This window comes from Sorex fumeus, unplaced genomic scaffold (genome assembly GCF_029834395.1).
Source record: "Sorex fumeus unplaced genomic scaffold, SorFum_2.1 ptg000047l, whole genome shotgun sequence".
Lineage (NCBI taxonomy): Eukaryota > Metazoa > Chordata > Mammalia > Eulipotyphla > Soricidae > Sorex > Sorex fumeus.
In genome coordinates, this window is record NW_026606104.1 from 44671780 (window position 1) to 44687127 (window position 15348).

The 15348-nt window shown below is 42.3% G+C and overlaps 1 protein-coding gene across 2 annotated transcripts in view; it reads right to left on the reverse strand.

Annotated features, from left to right (window-relative positions):
* The window catches only part of TAF12 (TATA-box binding protein associated factor 12), a 29276-nt gene that overhangs the window by 5296 nt on the left and 8632 nt on the right, over positions 1-15348 (reverse strand). Inside the window, exons 2-5 of one of the 2 annotated variants that reach the window (XM_056123592.1) lie at positions 13501-13585; positions 12147-12398; positions 8997-9074; positions 2779-2893 (exon numbers count right to left, since the gene is read on the reverse strand). In XM_056123592.1, coding sequence (XP_055979567.1) covers positions 2779-2893; positions 8997-9074; positions 12147-12398; positions 13501-13572 — 517 coding nt within the window. In that variant the 5' untranslated portion in view covers positions 13573-13585. Of the gene's footprint in view, positions 1-2778; positions 2894-8996; positions 9075-12146; positions 12399-13500; positions 13586-15348 lie in introns of those variants that run through there. The other variant, XR_008793719.1, reaches the window with a different exon arrangement.

Sequence of the window (15348 nt, forward strand, 5' to 3'; positions counted from 1 at the left end):
AAAATTCAAATTTCATTTTAAATTAGAAATTCTTTTTTCTTTTTAGTTTTGTTTTGGGGGTCACACCAAATCTTTTTTGGGGGTGACTCCTGGCTCGATACTCTGGAATCACTTTTTTTTTGTTCAAAGAGTTATTTCCATGAAAATATTTTATTTGAATTAATGCTATAGGTTTATGACAGTTACTTAAAATGAATTCATAAATTTAAATTTTTTTTATAATGTACACTGGAGAAGTGGCATGTGTTTGAACATGATACAACTGAAATCCAATCATGATTAACTATGTAACTATGTATCACCCTGTGATTCAATTAAAAATTAATTAAAAATAAAATTTTTTTCTCAGTTCTAATTTCAAACTTTGTAAACAAAAATATAACCTACACGAACAAAAATACTTTGGGGTCATCAATGATTTTTTTTTTAAATGTAGGAGTACTGCTATTTATTCAGCCACTGATTAGCTGATTGAATTGAGGAATCACTCTTGACTGTGCTCAGGGAACCATATGGGATGTTGGAGACTGAACCCAGGTCAGACACGTGCAAGGCAAGTGCCTTATGTACTGCACTATCTCTCCGGCCCCTAAAATAGAAATTCTTGGAGCCAGAGAGCTAGTACAGCAGGTAGGGAGCTTACCTTGCACACAGGTTCAATCCCCAGCACCACATATGGTCCCCCAAACTCATTAGGAGTGATCCCTAAGTGCAAAACCAGGAGAAAGCCCTGAAAACAGCCAGGTGTGCCCAAAAATAAAAAAATAAAAAAAGAGAAAGAAAAAAAGTAATAAAATCAAATAAAAATAGGGGGGTTGAACTTTGAGGGCACTTGCCTTAAACACAGCAGCTTGGTTCAATCCCCAGCACTCTATATGTTCCCCTGAGCACTGCCAGAAGTGATTTCTTATTGCAAAGTCAGAAGTAAGCCCTGAGCATTGCCTGGTGGCTGACCTGGGTTTAACTCCCCAACATTCCATATGGGCCCTTGAGCACTGCCAGGAGTAATTCCTGAGAACACAGCCAGGAGTAACCCAAGAGCATTGCCAAGTATGGCAAAACAAAACAAATTCCTCCATACTTCTATTAAGAATTGGAATGGGGGGCATGGGGGAGAGGGAGAGGGAGGGAAGAGAAGAATAGGGAGAGAAGGAGAGAGGGAGAAAGTGCTTTCCACAGAGGGTGGGACAAGAGGGAAACTGGAGACACTCGTGGTGGGAAATGTACTCTGGTGAGGGGATGGGTGTTGGAACACTGCATGACTAAAACCCAATCATGAACAACTTTGTAACTGTGTATCTCACTGTGGTTCAATTAATAATTTATTTTTTAAACTGCATAAAATGTACTGATCTGTAATCAGGGCTTGTAAATCTTGTGAAAACAGACATTAAAAGAAGTGCAAAAAAATAAAAATAATTTTTAAAAAGGGATCTGGAGTACTGGAGTTAAGGTATTTGCCTTACAATGTGGTCAACCCTGATTTGAACGCATATGGTCCCCCTGAGCACTGCCAGGGCTCATGCCTAAACATAGTCAGGAATACCCCGAGCACTATTGGCTGCAATGCAAACCTCCTCACTCAAAAAAAAAAAATAATAAGGGGGGTTGCTGTGAGATAGATCAAAGGGCTAGAGCACATGTTTTGCATGTGGGAGTCCCAGTTCAATCACCAGAACTGTATGGTCCCCTAAGCATCAACAGGTATGTTCCAACCTCACGAAAGAGTAAAGAATATCTGACTTCTCCTGGAACCTAGACACATCTTGGTGACTGTTTCAAAGAACAGAATTGAGCACAAGTGATGCTGTGTGATTTTGGAGAATATGTGAGAAAGGCCATGAAGTGTTCTGTCAAGTTATGGGAAACTCTTTTTGAGAGCCTTTAGCAACATGTAAGAAATCCAATTATCATGAGACTGCACATGACAAAGCCATGTAGAAAGATCAGACAAAGAGAACTATAAAGTCCTAGTGTTTGAGGGAAACCAACTAGGTTCATACTAGGTGGTGTTCAGAGGACAATTCAGTATTGGGATCAAAACTGGGCCTCCTGCATGCAAAAGGATGAGTTCCAGTCCATTATGCTATTTCTCTGGTTCCTCCATCCTGGTTTTTTTTTTGAGTTCCATGCCTCGGCATTAGACATATCTGTTATGGACTGAATGTTCCTCAAAAAAAAAATATTTTTAAGGGTCCAGAACAATAGTCAAGTGGGTAAGGCACTTATTCTGCACATGGCTGACCTGGCAACTGCCTTACATGCTATACTATTGCTCTGGTCTCCAACACCATTATTTTAAATATGGACATAATAGCTATGTTTACTAAGCTCTTACATTTTGCTAGGTCCGGTACTACTTTATCAACATAATCCACAATTCTCACAATTACCCCATGAAGTGAAATATATAATACTCTCTTCACAAATGAAATAGATCTAATTGAAAGGAAGCAGAAAAAATAAGATGCTATTTAAGAAAGTGGAAAACCAGGGTCAAAAGATAGTACGGCAGGTAAGGCACTTGCCTTACATGCAGTTGATGTTGATTCATTTTCTAGCACTGCATATAATCCTCTGAGTAATGTCAGGAGTGATTCCTGAGCACAGAGCTTATTCCCCTTATCTTTGTAATGTAGCTACTGAGTGACTAATCAGGCCCAGAATCCCAAAATCTAACCCTGGCATAAAGAGACCTCTGCATCCACCCTACTCTGCGTGACAAACCTGAAGGAACAATAAGAGTGTGGGTACCTCAGAAAGAAAAGGACCACGTACCTAGATGAAGCTGGACATCTTTTACCTCCAGAGTGCTGGATTTGCGATGCCGAGCAAGTTGGCAGGCAGCTGTCACCACACTCTCGATAAAATCATCAGCAATCTGCAGCAGCATCTGGGGAAGACATAAATGAAGTTGCTGACAAGACTGGTAACTCCTGGCCCTGTGTCTGGGAGACCATGTGGCACAGGGGACTGAAGCGAGGCGTCTTCCATGCTGAATTACCTCTCTGGTCCCATAAAACATTTTAATTCCATTATGTGAGTCCCCATAATAAATCTTGTAGAGAAAAAATGACGCATGGATTTTATTTTCATTCTAAAGGGGAAGCTTGTACAATTTAAGGAGACTTATTCGATCATATATATCTATGTTATTACTAATCAATGGAGCAGGATTCAACCTCAATATTCTGAGTACAAATTCAGCATTCATTGGGGCCAAAGAGAGAACTCAACGGGGTGGGGCATGAGCTTTGCATGCAGAAGGCAGGGTGTAATCCTCAGTACCACATGGTCCCCCAGGCATTGCTGGGAGTGATCCCTGAATATCAAGCTGGTAGCAGCCCCTGAGCATTGCTAGATGTAGTCCAAAAACAAAATAAAAATCCAGGATTTTTTCAGCTTTACAATCAATTATTCCTAGACTGTATGAAGGGTAAAATTAGAATTCTGAAATAAACACTTTACATGAAAAATTAAATTTTAGGGGCTGAAAAGATAGTATAGTGGGTAGGATGCTTGTCTTGCACCCAGCAAACCCAGGTTCAATCCCCGGCATCCTATATAGTCTCCTGAGCATTAGCAGCAGTAATTCCTGTGTGGAGAGTAAGGAGTAGGTCCTGAGCATCGCTAGGTGTGGCCCCCACACCAAAAAACAAAACCCCAAAAAAATAATAAAAAAAAAAGAAAATTTATTCAATCAGTATGTTCCCCATGACTTCTTGTGCTGACTGGACAATAAAATAAATGAATTTATAACCACTGAAAAAGACATCCCTTGTTCTACTAAACCTTTAACACACAGTCATCTTTCCTCTATTGGAAACTAAGTAAAAAAATTATTTCTGGGGCTAGAGAGAGTACAGTGACTAGGGCACTTGCCTTACACTGCTAGCCCAGTTTCAATCACTGGCATTCTATATGGTCCCCTGAGCACTGCCAGAAGTGATTCCTAAACACAGAGCCAGGAGTTACCCCTGAGCATCACCAGATGTGGCCCAAAGACCAAAAACAAAAACAAACAAAAGGGAATTATTTCTAATTAACACATCAGCCCTCGGAAAACCAAGCTTACCCCTTCACTAAGCCCACTAAAATTAGAAGGAGAAAGCAAACAAAACCCATCACACATAAAAGTCGACAAAGACAAAGAACAAGTGATAAAACATTAATGGACTGGGGTCAGAGAGATAGTACAGTGGGCAAGGAACTTGGCCTTGCATGCAGCCAACCAGGGTTCCACCCCTGGCACCATCTACTATCTCCTGAGCACTGTAAGTGGTGATCCCTGAGCACAGAACCAGGGTGAAGCCCTGAACACAGCCAGGTATGCCCACTCCAAAAACAAAAAACAAAGTTTAGTAGACTCTTTTTGTTTGTTTTTGGGTCACACTTGGCATGCTCGGGGTTACTCCTGGCTCTACACTCAGGAATTACTCTGGTGATGCTTGGGGGACCATATGGGTTACTAGGGATCAAGTCCGGGTCAAATGTGTGCAAGGCAATGCGCTACCCACTGTATTGCTGCTCCGGTCCCTAGTAGAATCTTTTGTCTGTTAATGTTTTTTATTATTTGAGTGGAGGGGGAAATACAAACAAACAAACAAACAAAAAAACAGGGCTTCCTCTTGGCTCTGCACTCATATTCACTTTCACTCCTGGAAGTGCTTGGGGGACCATATGAGGAGACAGAGATCAAATGCACGTTGGTTATGTGCAAGGGAAGTGCTCTGTACACACTCTCTCTCTCTCACCCCATTTAAAAAAAAGAAAAAGTTTTGTTGTTTTTGGTGATTGAACCCATGACCTTACATATCCAAAGCACACTGTGCTACATTCCTGGCTCTTATACATTTTTTCTGAAGGTCACATTGAGCAGTGTTTGGGGGCCACTCCCAGTGGTGTTGGGGCTTGAACCCAGGGTTCACATATGCAAAGCATGCACTGTAGTCCTTTAAATTATCTTCCCAGGGGACGGAATGAAGTACAGCGGGAAGGGCATTTGCCTTGCAGTGGTTGACCCAGGTCTGATACTTGGCATCCCAAATGGTCCCCTGAGCACTGTCAGAATTAATTCCTGAGTGCAGAGCCAGGAGTAGCCCCCTGAGAACAGCCAGTTGTGACTCCCCCCCACACCAACAAAAAGCCATAAATAAATAATCTTCCCAGCCCCTCTAATACATTTTTTGGGAGGGCATTCTGGGAAGATCTTGGCTACACCTAGCTCCTCATGGCACCCAAGATACCATGCATTGCCAAGGATTAAAACAGGCTGGGGGGCTGAAGTGATAGCACAGTGGGTAGGGCGTGTGCCTTGCATGAGGCCAACTCGGGTTCGATTGCCAGCATCCCATATGGTATCCCGAGCACCACCAGGAGTGATTCCTGAGTACAGAGCCAGAAGGTACCCCTGAGCATTGCCAGGTGTGACCCAAAAAGAAAAAAAAAAATAACAGGTTTGGCCACATGATTATCTCTGGACATACGTGAATTTATAGAAAGAACTTAGAGAAACTGAAGATATGGCTCTGCAGTAGAGCATATGCTTTGCATGTATGAGGCCATGGTTTTAAACCCCAACCTACTCCTCAAAATGAATTAGAGTTACTGATATTAAGGGATCTCTCAGCAAGAAAGTTGACTTTTGGACAAATTATCCTAAAGTAAAGTCAGTGGCTGGTAGAATCAGCCAAGGTGAGCTAAAAAAACCTTTATACATATATATATATATACATATATATTTATATTTTGTACATATATATTTCTCCCCAATTTTGCAATTAATGACATGTTGATAGCTTATAAACAAACACAGTAGAAATATTTATACGAGTGAAATTAGGAAATGCTGAAATCAATAGTTAGCTGTAAAACATTTACCACAGTATTACCGGGTAAAGTTCATCAGTCAGTAAGTTTTGCTTCCGAACTGGATAGATAGCTCAATAGCTGGAGCAATTGCTTTGCATGCAGGAGGTCTGAGTTCAATTCCTGGTATCACTTATGGTGCCCACACACACTGGCACAAGAGAGCCCCAAGCACTAAGCTGGGAGTATCCCCTAAACACTAATACATATGGCCCCCAAATCACAAAAAAAGTATCGTTTTTGCTTCAAATTGGCTTTTTAATGGTCTAGTCTAGGAGAATGAATATCTAAGATCACTAGACAATCTAATAAAAGCCCAAGCCCTAAAATGAAAGTAAATTAAAAGGGAATAAAAGGACCCAGAGGAAACAAAGAAAATGCAGAAAAAATGATGTAATGATATCAAAGAAGACATCAAAAAATTAATATCCCAGAAAGATATACATAAAATATGAACAGACTATAGTTTAAAGGGAAAATGAAGAGTCAGTCAAAAGGAAATAAAAAGTTTTTTCAGCAGGGCAGGAGAGACAGTACAGAGGTTAAGATGCTTGCCTTGCATGCGGCTGACATTGGTTCAATTATCAGCACCCATGAGGTTCCCTGAGCACTGCTAGGAGTAATATACTTCAGCAGAGAGCCAGGAGTAAGCCTGAGCATAGCTGGGTATGGGCCCCAAACCAAAAATAAAATTTTTTTCTATATTAAAAAAAAAGTTAACAGGACTGAGGAAATGGCTCAGAGGATCAGAGCACATGCTTTGCATGTCCCAGTTCAATCTCTGGCACTGCATGGTTGGCCAATCAATGCCAGGAGTAGTCACTGAGCACTGTGGGGTATGGTCACAAAACAAATCAACTGGGTCCAGGGAGACAGTTCAAAGGGCTGGAGTGCAACAGGCAGGAGACCCAAGGTTCAATCCCCAGCACCATACGATCCCCTGAGCACCACTGGGAGAAAACCTCAAGCACAAAAATGGGGGCAGCCCCTGAGCACTACACAGCATGGTCCAAAAGCCAAAATCATAAAGTTAACAAAGAAAAAGGACCCCGTGAAACAGTGCAGTACCTGCTTGTGAGAGTATAATCATGAGTTCAAATCCTATTGCCCCATAAACACTGACACATCCTGACAAACGCTGCTCTTTGAGTTTGCTGTCTGTGATTCCCAGTGCTGCAAGTGATTTCCAGCTGCACTGGAGCTAAGTATGTGAGCACCACAAAAAAAGAGATATAATCCTGGTGAGCACCACTACTAAAAAAGGCCCACTAAAACCACAACTAGGAAGTGCAATCTTTGGTGAGGAGACATGCAGCACACAACTAAAGGAGTGCAAACCTTGATGAGTACCATGACCCAAGTGTGTGAGCCCCAAAAGCCCTGTGTGACCCCTGATGAGTATCAAAGCTGAAAATACTTGAGCACAACATCCAGGTATGTGTGCATTCCCGTCACTACAACAACCTCAGAAGGGATGATGGAAAGGTTAGAGGGGAGAAAAATACAATTTAAAAATCAGGTCAGGAGAAATCATTCAACGAGCCCAAGGTCAATCCCTCGCACCAGCACCAGGCTGGGAATAGTCCCCCAAACACCACTGGGTGCGGTTCAGAACAAAACAAAAATACTGGGCCACCAGAGAGAACAATAGGTTAAGCATGTGCTTTGCATGTGGAAGGCCTGGGTTTGATCCCTGGAATTTTATGGTCCTCTGAGAACCTCTGGGAGTGATCCCCAATCAACCAAGCCAGATGTATACCCTGAGTGCACCAAATAGCTCAAAACAAACAAACAAAGGACCACCAATAGACAGTACAATGGGTCTTTGCATGTAAAGCATGCTGGTTTAACCCCCAGCACTCTGTGATTCCCTGAGCACTGCCAGGAATGACTGGAGTATAAAAGTAGGAAAAGTGAGCATTACCAGGTATGGTCCAAAACAAACAAACAAACAAACAAACAATTTTAAATAGGTCGAAAGGGGCCAGAGAGACAGTATAGAGGTAAAGCACTTTACATGTGGCTGACCCTGGTTTGATCCAGGTTATTTGTTTGGTTTGAGGCCACACCAGTGGTGCTCAGGGCTTACTTCTGGCTCTGCTCTCAGAGATCACTCCTGGAGGTGTTCAGGGAACTGTAAGTGGTGCCAGGGATCAAACCGGAGTCAGCCACATGCAAGCCAAGTACCTTGCCTGCTGTATTATCTCTCTAGCTCTTGGTTCAATCACTGGTACTGCATATGGTCCCTAAGGAGAGTCAGGAGTAGCTCCTAAGCATGCTGGGTATGGTCCAAAAACCTTTAAAAAAAAAAAAAAGGCCAGAGAGATAGTGTGGCAGGCAAGGCATTTGCCTTACACACAGCTGACCCAGGCTTCATCCCTGGCAATGCATGCACTCAGGAATTACTTCTCGCAGTGCTTAGGGAACGATATGGAATGCTGGGTACTGAACCTGGGTCGGCCGTGTGCAAGGCAAGCCTGCTGTGCTATCACTCCAGCCCCACTATGCACTTTTGTACAGGTAAAACTAGTTATTGGGCCAGAGACAGCATAGAAGGTAAAGTGTTCTTTCGTATGTGGCAGATCCAGGTTTGAATTCCTGGCACCACATATGATCCCCTGAGCATCACAGGGAATGATCTCTCAATACCACCAGATGTAGCCCAAAAACAAAACAAAAAGAAATTAAAGGGGCCACAGTGGTAGTCCAGTGGGTAGAACATTTGCCTTGCATGCATCCAACCCGGATTCAATCCCTAGCATCCCATATGATCCCCCAAGACCTTCCAGGAGTAATCTCAGATCAGAGAGCCAGGAGTAAGCCCTGACCACAGCTAAGTGTGGCCCCAAAATGAAAACAAACAAAATAAAACAAAGTACAAGGCATTTTCCTAAGTGATTTCTATTTTAGTTATTTCACTGGACCCTCACAATAATCCTGTAGAAGTTATACCTACAAAACAAGAGCAAGCTGAGTTTCAGAAAGTTTAAGTAACTGACGTACAGCTACAAAGCTGGAATGTGACAGAGCAATCTCAAATTCAAATCTGTATGCCTCTAAAGTCTGTCAGAACTATTCTTTACTAGCAACTAGGGACACAATGTCTGGGATACGCAGCCCCACCTTACCTCTTCCACATCTTCGTCTAATTGCTCATTAGGATCCACTTCTCTTACTAAGTCTTGTAATTTCTTCTTGGTCAATACCTAAAGTTAATTGGAAGAAGATTCTTCAGCCAAGTGTTAAGAAAACAAAATAACTCATTTCCATATAATGAAGTAAATTTGCTCTATCTAGCTTTTATTTTCTAAGGAGATAAACCAGTTCGGGCCATAAGCCCTACAAGACTATACACACACACACACACACACACACATATATATATACTTTTTTTTTGGCTTTTTGGGTCACACCTGGTGATGCTCAGGGCTGACTCCTGGCTCTGCACTCAGGAATCACTCCTGGCGGTGCTCGGGGGGGCATATAGGATGCTGGGAATCAAACCCGGGTTGGCCGTGCACAAGGCAAACGCCTTACCTGCTGTACTATCGCTCCAGCCCCAAGACTATATTTTTAAGACAGAAGTAATCTATGGAAAGGCAGAAAGAGCATTTTGGTTTTTGGGTCATACCCGGCAAAGCACAGGAGTTACTCCTGGCTCTGTACTCAGGAATTACCCCTGGCGGTGCTCAGGGGACCATATGGGATGCTAGGAATCGAACCCGAGTCAGCCATGTGCAAGGCAAATGCCCTACCTGCTATGCTATCACTTCAGCCCCAAGAAAGAGCATTTTGGAAGAGAAGCAAACATCTGTGAGAGAGTTTATTTCAGTCTCATCTCTTTTTTTTCTCATTCTGCCTCACTTTGCCTCTACATTAAAAATGTGTAACTATGTGTGCACAATGCATGTGCACATACTGGGAACGTAATTTTCTGACCACCATTAATTTTACTGTTTCTCCTGCCTTTGCCTTTCTCTTGCCTCTTCCAACCTTCTCCCTACTCTGGTTGCTAGTGGTTATCTCCTTTCTGATGTTTTTTCTAGTCCACTGAGAAAAAAAGCAATCATTTCCTCCTTTGGCTATATTGTACTGTATACCCTTCCATCCTAGCATATAAATATAAATTAGCCTATTTGTAATCTAATAACTAAAATTTTCCTAAGGCAGAGAACATGTGTTCCTCTCTTTATTAATGAAATATTTATAAAGTATGTACAACTATGGACTGGAGAGATAGTAATGGTTAAGGGGGTGCTTGCCTTGCTCAATGCTAACCCCAATTCAATCGGAAGCATCACATTTGGTCCCCCAGATGCCACCAGAAGTGATCCCCAAGTACAGAACCAGAATTAAGCCTGAGCACTGCCAAGTGTGGGCCCTCTCCAAAAAAAAAAAAAAAGTATGTAAGTATGCATAAATATGATCCTATTTTTTATGAAGGAAATGTCATGGGGCTGGGGAGATGGCACAAAGAACTAAATCAGGACTCCATGGATATAGCTCAGTGGTAAGGCACTTGCCTTGCATGTATGCAAGCTCTGTTCAATTCAAGCACCAGAAAAAAAAAGGGGGGGGGGGGGAGTTGGGGGCTAGACCAATAGTACAATGAGTAAGTGAGTAGGACATCTGCCTTGCATGTAGTTGACCCAGGTTCAATCCAAAGCACTCCAAGTGGTCCTCCGAGCCTGCCAGGAATGATCCCTAAATCAGAAGTAAACCCTAAGCACCGCCAGGTTTTGCCCAAAAAAAAAAAAAAAGAAAACAAATAAATAAGGAGGGAGCAAGGTGAAGCATGGATGCTTTGCATGTAATAGCCCTGACACCTTATTATCTTCCTAGAACCATCAGTAGTACCGCCAGGAGTAAGACCCAACACTGCCATGTATGACCCCCTCCAAAAAAACGATCAATGGGGCCGGAGAGATAGCACAGCGGGTAGGGCGTTTGCCTTGCACGTGGCCAACCCGGGTTTGATTCCCAGCATCCCATATGGTCCCCCGAGCACCGCCAGGAGTAAATCCTGAGTGAAGAGCCAGGAGTAACCCCTGTGCATCTCTGGGTGTGACCCAAAAAGCAAAAAAAAAATAGATCAAAAGATATCTAAAACTAAAGGGCTAAAGGGCTAATTATAGTCATTTTTAGGTTGGGGTAGAATTGTGATATACTAGGGCTGGAGGGATAGTACAGCGGGTAGGGTGTTTGCCTTGCACACAGCCAACCTGAGTTCTATCCCCAGCATCCCTGAGCATCGTTGGGTGTGACCCAAAAAAGCAAAAAAAAAAAAAAATTATGATGTACTTATTCTTTCAATATTTCTAAAGTGTCTGTGATAAACATGTTTAACATTAAAAATAAGCAAAAAATTTTTTTAAATAATTGTTAGTGATATTTCACATCATCTATTCTTCATCCTACTATCATAACAATTCAAGTTTTTGTTATATGTCTTAAATTAATGCAAATGTCTTTTAACACTGGTATTTCTTCAGTTTACTTTTTTTCCCCCCACTTTTTAGGTTACAACTGGCGATGCTCAGGGATTACTCCTGGCTCTGCACTCAGGAATCACTCCTAGTGGTGCTCAGGGAACAATTATGGGATGCTGGAGATTTAACCCAGGTCGTCCGTGTGCAAGACAAACGCTCTGACCCCGTTCAGTTTACTCTTATTCTTACTTTTCTAGTCCATCTCCCCCCACTTTCTTGTTTTGGTTTTGGACCACACCCAGAAATGCTCAGGGCTTAGTCCTGGTTCTGTGCTCAGGGATCACTCTTGAGACAGGCTAGAGGGATCATAAAGGGTGCTGGGGATTGAACCTATGTCAGCCATGTGCAAAGCAAATGCCCCTTTTATGTTCCCTTAATCCTCCTAAGGTACACTATATTGATTATGCTAATCTTAATGTTCTACTAAATATTTATCAAGCAAGTTGTCAACTGACTAAAATTTCCAATGGAAACACCCAGCATGTTTTGTCATAATCCTACTTATAAATTTATCTCCTGTTTTTCTCCAATAGAATCCATAAATATAGGCTGGTGTCCAAACTATCACCCAAACTTCCTTCATTCACCTTTGCTGTTCTCTTCTCTTGAATTCTGACTCATCCTTTTCTACTCAGTTTTCAAGGCCTCAGTCAAAAGAATACACTTACTACTTTTTTTTTAATCTCAATGAAGGAAGAGGTAACATTTAAGTTGGATTTGTCTCAAAGTATTACTGATTCAAGTAACAGAACAGATGCTTACAAAGAACAAAAAGTAAGAGGAATATACCTGATTGTTTTCAGGACTTAGTCTCCCTCCTGTCCCAGGAGTGCCTGGTATTTTTACTACTGTAGTACTATTGGCCATGGAGCCTTGTGGAGGGGTGCTGGCTGGTTCCGGTTTTATGGATGAGAAATTGGAGAGGTTGATGAGGGCTGAGGGGCCAAACTGGTTCATAATCTGTCGAGCTTTGGACTTCAGCTCATAGAGCTTATCAAGATCCTGTTTCTTTTTGGAGCTGTGAGGACCAAGGCCAATCAACTGTAGAAGGAAAACACAAAATTAGCTCCCCAATCACTTAAATAAAGGATGAATTTTGAAAGTAAAATCATATGGGGTTTCTCAGATGTTGAAGAGTCACTGTCACTGTCACTGTCCTCCCGTTGTTCATTGATTTGCTCGAGCGGGCCCAGTAACGTCTCCATTGTGACACTTGTTACTGTGTTTTGCATATCGAATATGTCACAGGGAGCTTGCCAGGTTTTGCTGTGCAGGCGAGATACTCTTGGTAGCTTGCCGGGCTCTCCGAAAGGGGCGGAGGAATTGAACTCGGGTTGGCCATGTTGGCCGCTTGCAAGGCAAACGCCCTATCCACTATGCTATCGCTCCAGCCCACTGAAGAGTATATCTGGAATAGTGACTTATTTGAAGCCCACAGTTTAAAAATGCAGGGAAAAAAGAATATTCACTGCAGTACAGCAGGTAGGGTGCTTGCCTTGCATGCAGTCAACCTGGGTTTGATCCCCAGGACCCCATATGGTCCGCTGAGCACCACCAGGAATGACAGCTGAGCACCGCTGATGTGACCCAAAAACAAAAGAATGTTCATTGCTCTCACCTGATATTTAGAAACCATCTCTTCTCCAAAAGCTAAGTAAAACAGTCCACAAAATTGAAATACGCAATAAAGTAAATGAAATCAGAAACCTTAGATATAAAAATAATCTAGAATGAACAAGACATTTTAAAGACTCAGAGCAAATGAAACACTTGGTTATGTACTACATGCATTATTTTTAAGCATAAAATTCAAATCATACCACACAATCACATACTTAAAACTCAGTCAAAAACTTCAGAAAATAGATCAGTTCATTTTGGCATTTCAAAACATGCATAAGATTATGTGAGGACTATGCTTAATAATAACAACTGTTAAATGTTAAGTTTTACTTTGTCATCCAGAGCAAATTTTCTCTCAGTGTTAGCAATCTTTAAGTACATGCAGGGTACCTAAACTAGAATAGTCAAAACTCCTTAATTAGAAATATGAAGTTGATTCTGTAGACATCAACTTTAGTGTCATCAAAATCAGAAATACATTCACCATTCTGCCCACAGTGGCCTCAAGGAGCTTACTTACAGCTATCTGAGTGTCTAGATCTTTAATTACATCAGCAACGGCTGTGAGCCCGGTGAAATGAGAGGCAGCCATTTTCAAAAGCTACCTGTAAATGAACAACTGGCATCAAGCACCACCCTTACCAATTAAGTATTTCCACTGCATGGACTTGCAACTCTTCATCAGCCAGAATCCAAGCAAAAGGGATGCAAAGAAACATTATCTCCTTATCTCTACTGGGTACCAAGAAATTACTCTTGGGACTAGGAAGGGCTCTTGCCTTGCAACCGGATGACCCGGATTCAGTCATAGGGTCCTCCAACCTGTCAGGAAGGGGTGATCTGTGAGTGCAGAGCCAGAAGTAAACCCTGAGCACTGCCAAGTGTAGCCCCTCCAAAAAAGGAGAAATCATCCTTATCATGCACATCTTTTAAAATCAATAATGACTATAAGTATTATAGATAATCTTACTATAATCTCTCTTACTCTTGGGGGGGGTCAGGTACTACATCCGGTGGTGTATAGGGCTTATAGTGGCTGTGCTCAGGGATTACTCCTGGCAGTGCTGAGGCACTATATGTGGTTCTTGAATCAAATCAATGTCAGCTGCACGCAAGGCAAGTGCCTTAGCAGCTATACTATCTTTCTGGCCCTCCTCTCTCCATTCTTCTCTCCCTCCCTTTCTTGGTGCTGGGGATTGAACTCAGAGCTTCACACAAACAAGGCATGTGCTGCTCTACCACTGACCTATAACCCTACCCTTCTGGTTTCCCCTTAACAAAAGCAATTAACGAGTCTGAATGTAGCTCTGGGGTAAAACATTTGCCTTGAATGTGTGGGGCCCTAGGATGCCTAGGACTGCAAAAATTAATTAACTAATTAGGCACTGGTTAATAACCAAAATAGAATTGGCTGATTTGCTGACCAAGAGCTGCTGAGGAAGAAGGTAGTCCAACACAATTATCTGTGTGACAATACAAAAAAAAAAGTTCTTTTTCAAAAGACTCCTCAAATAATAAAATGATTATTATTCTCCTTCATAATGTAGATGCAAATTAATGGCCAGTGAGATAGCAAAGGAGGTAACATACTTGCTTTACAAGGAGCCCAATCCCTGGAACCACTTAGGGTTCCCTGAAAATATTCAGAAGTGACCCCTGAGCAGAGACAGAAATAGCCCCTCAGCAGTGCTGTGTGTGGTCCAAAAACCAAAAATTCTGTACCAAACAAACAACAACAACAAAAAAATTGCAACATTAAACCTGTAAGTTATTTACTGTTTATTACCCATTTAACAGGCTGGAGCAATAGCACAGGAGGTAGGGTGTTTGCCTTGCATGTGGTCAACCCGGGTTCGATTCCTCCGCCCCTCTCGGAGAGCCCAACAAGCTACGGAGAGTATCCTGCCTGCAGAGCAAAGCCTGGCAAGCTACCCGTGATGTATTTGATATGCCAAAAACAGTAACAAGTCTCACAATGGAGACATTACTGGTGCCTGCTCGAGCAAAATGATGAACAATGGGAGGGCAGTGCTACAGTGCTACCCATTTAACAACGATGAAAAATTTTTATACATACTATGTTGGAAAGTTTTACAGTAATTTCATATGTTGTTGGCTGAGGAAAATAGAAATTATTTCTGGGGCTGGAGAGATAGCATAGCAGACAAGGTCCCCTGCCTTGCATGTGGCTGACCGGAGTTCAATCTCTGGCATTCCTCAGTTCTGCACTTAGGAATCACTCCAAGGCCACCAGGAGTGATTCCTAAATGCAGAGCCTGTAACAACCCCTGAGCACTGCTGGATGAGCACCAGAAACAAACAAACACACACACACACAAAATTCTTAGGGGCTGGAGTGATAGCATAG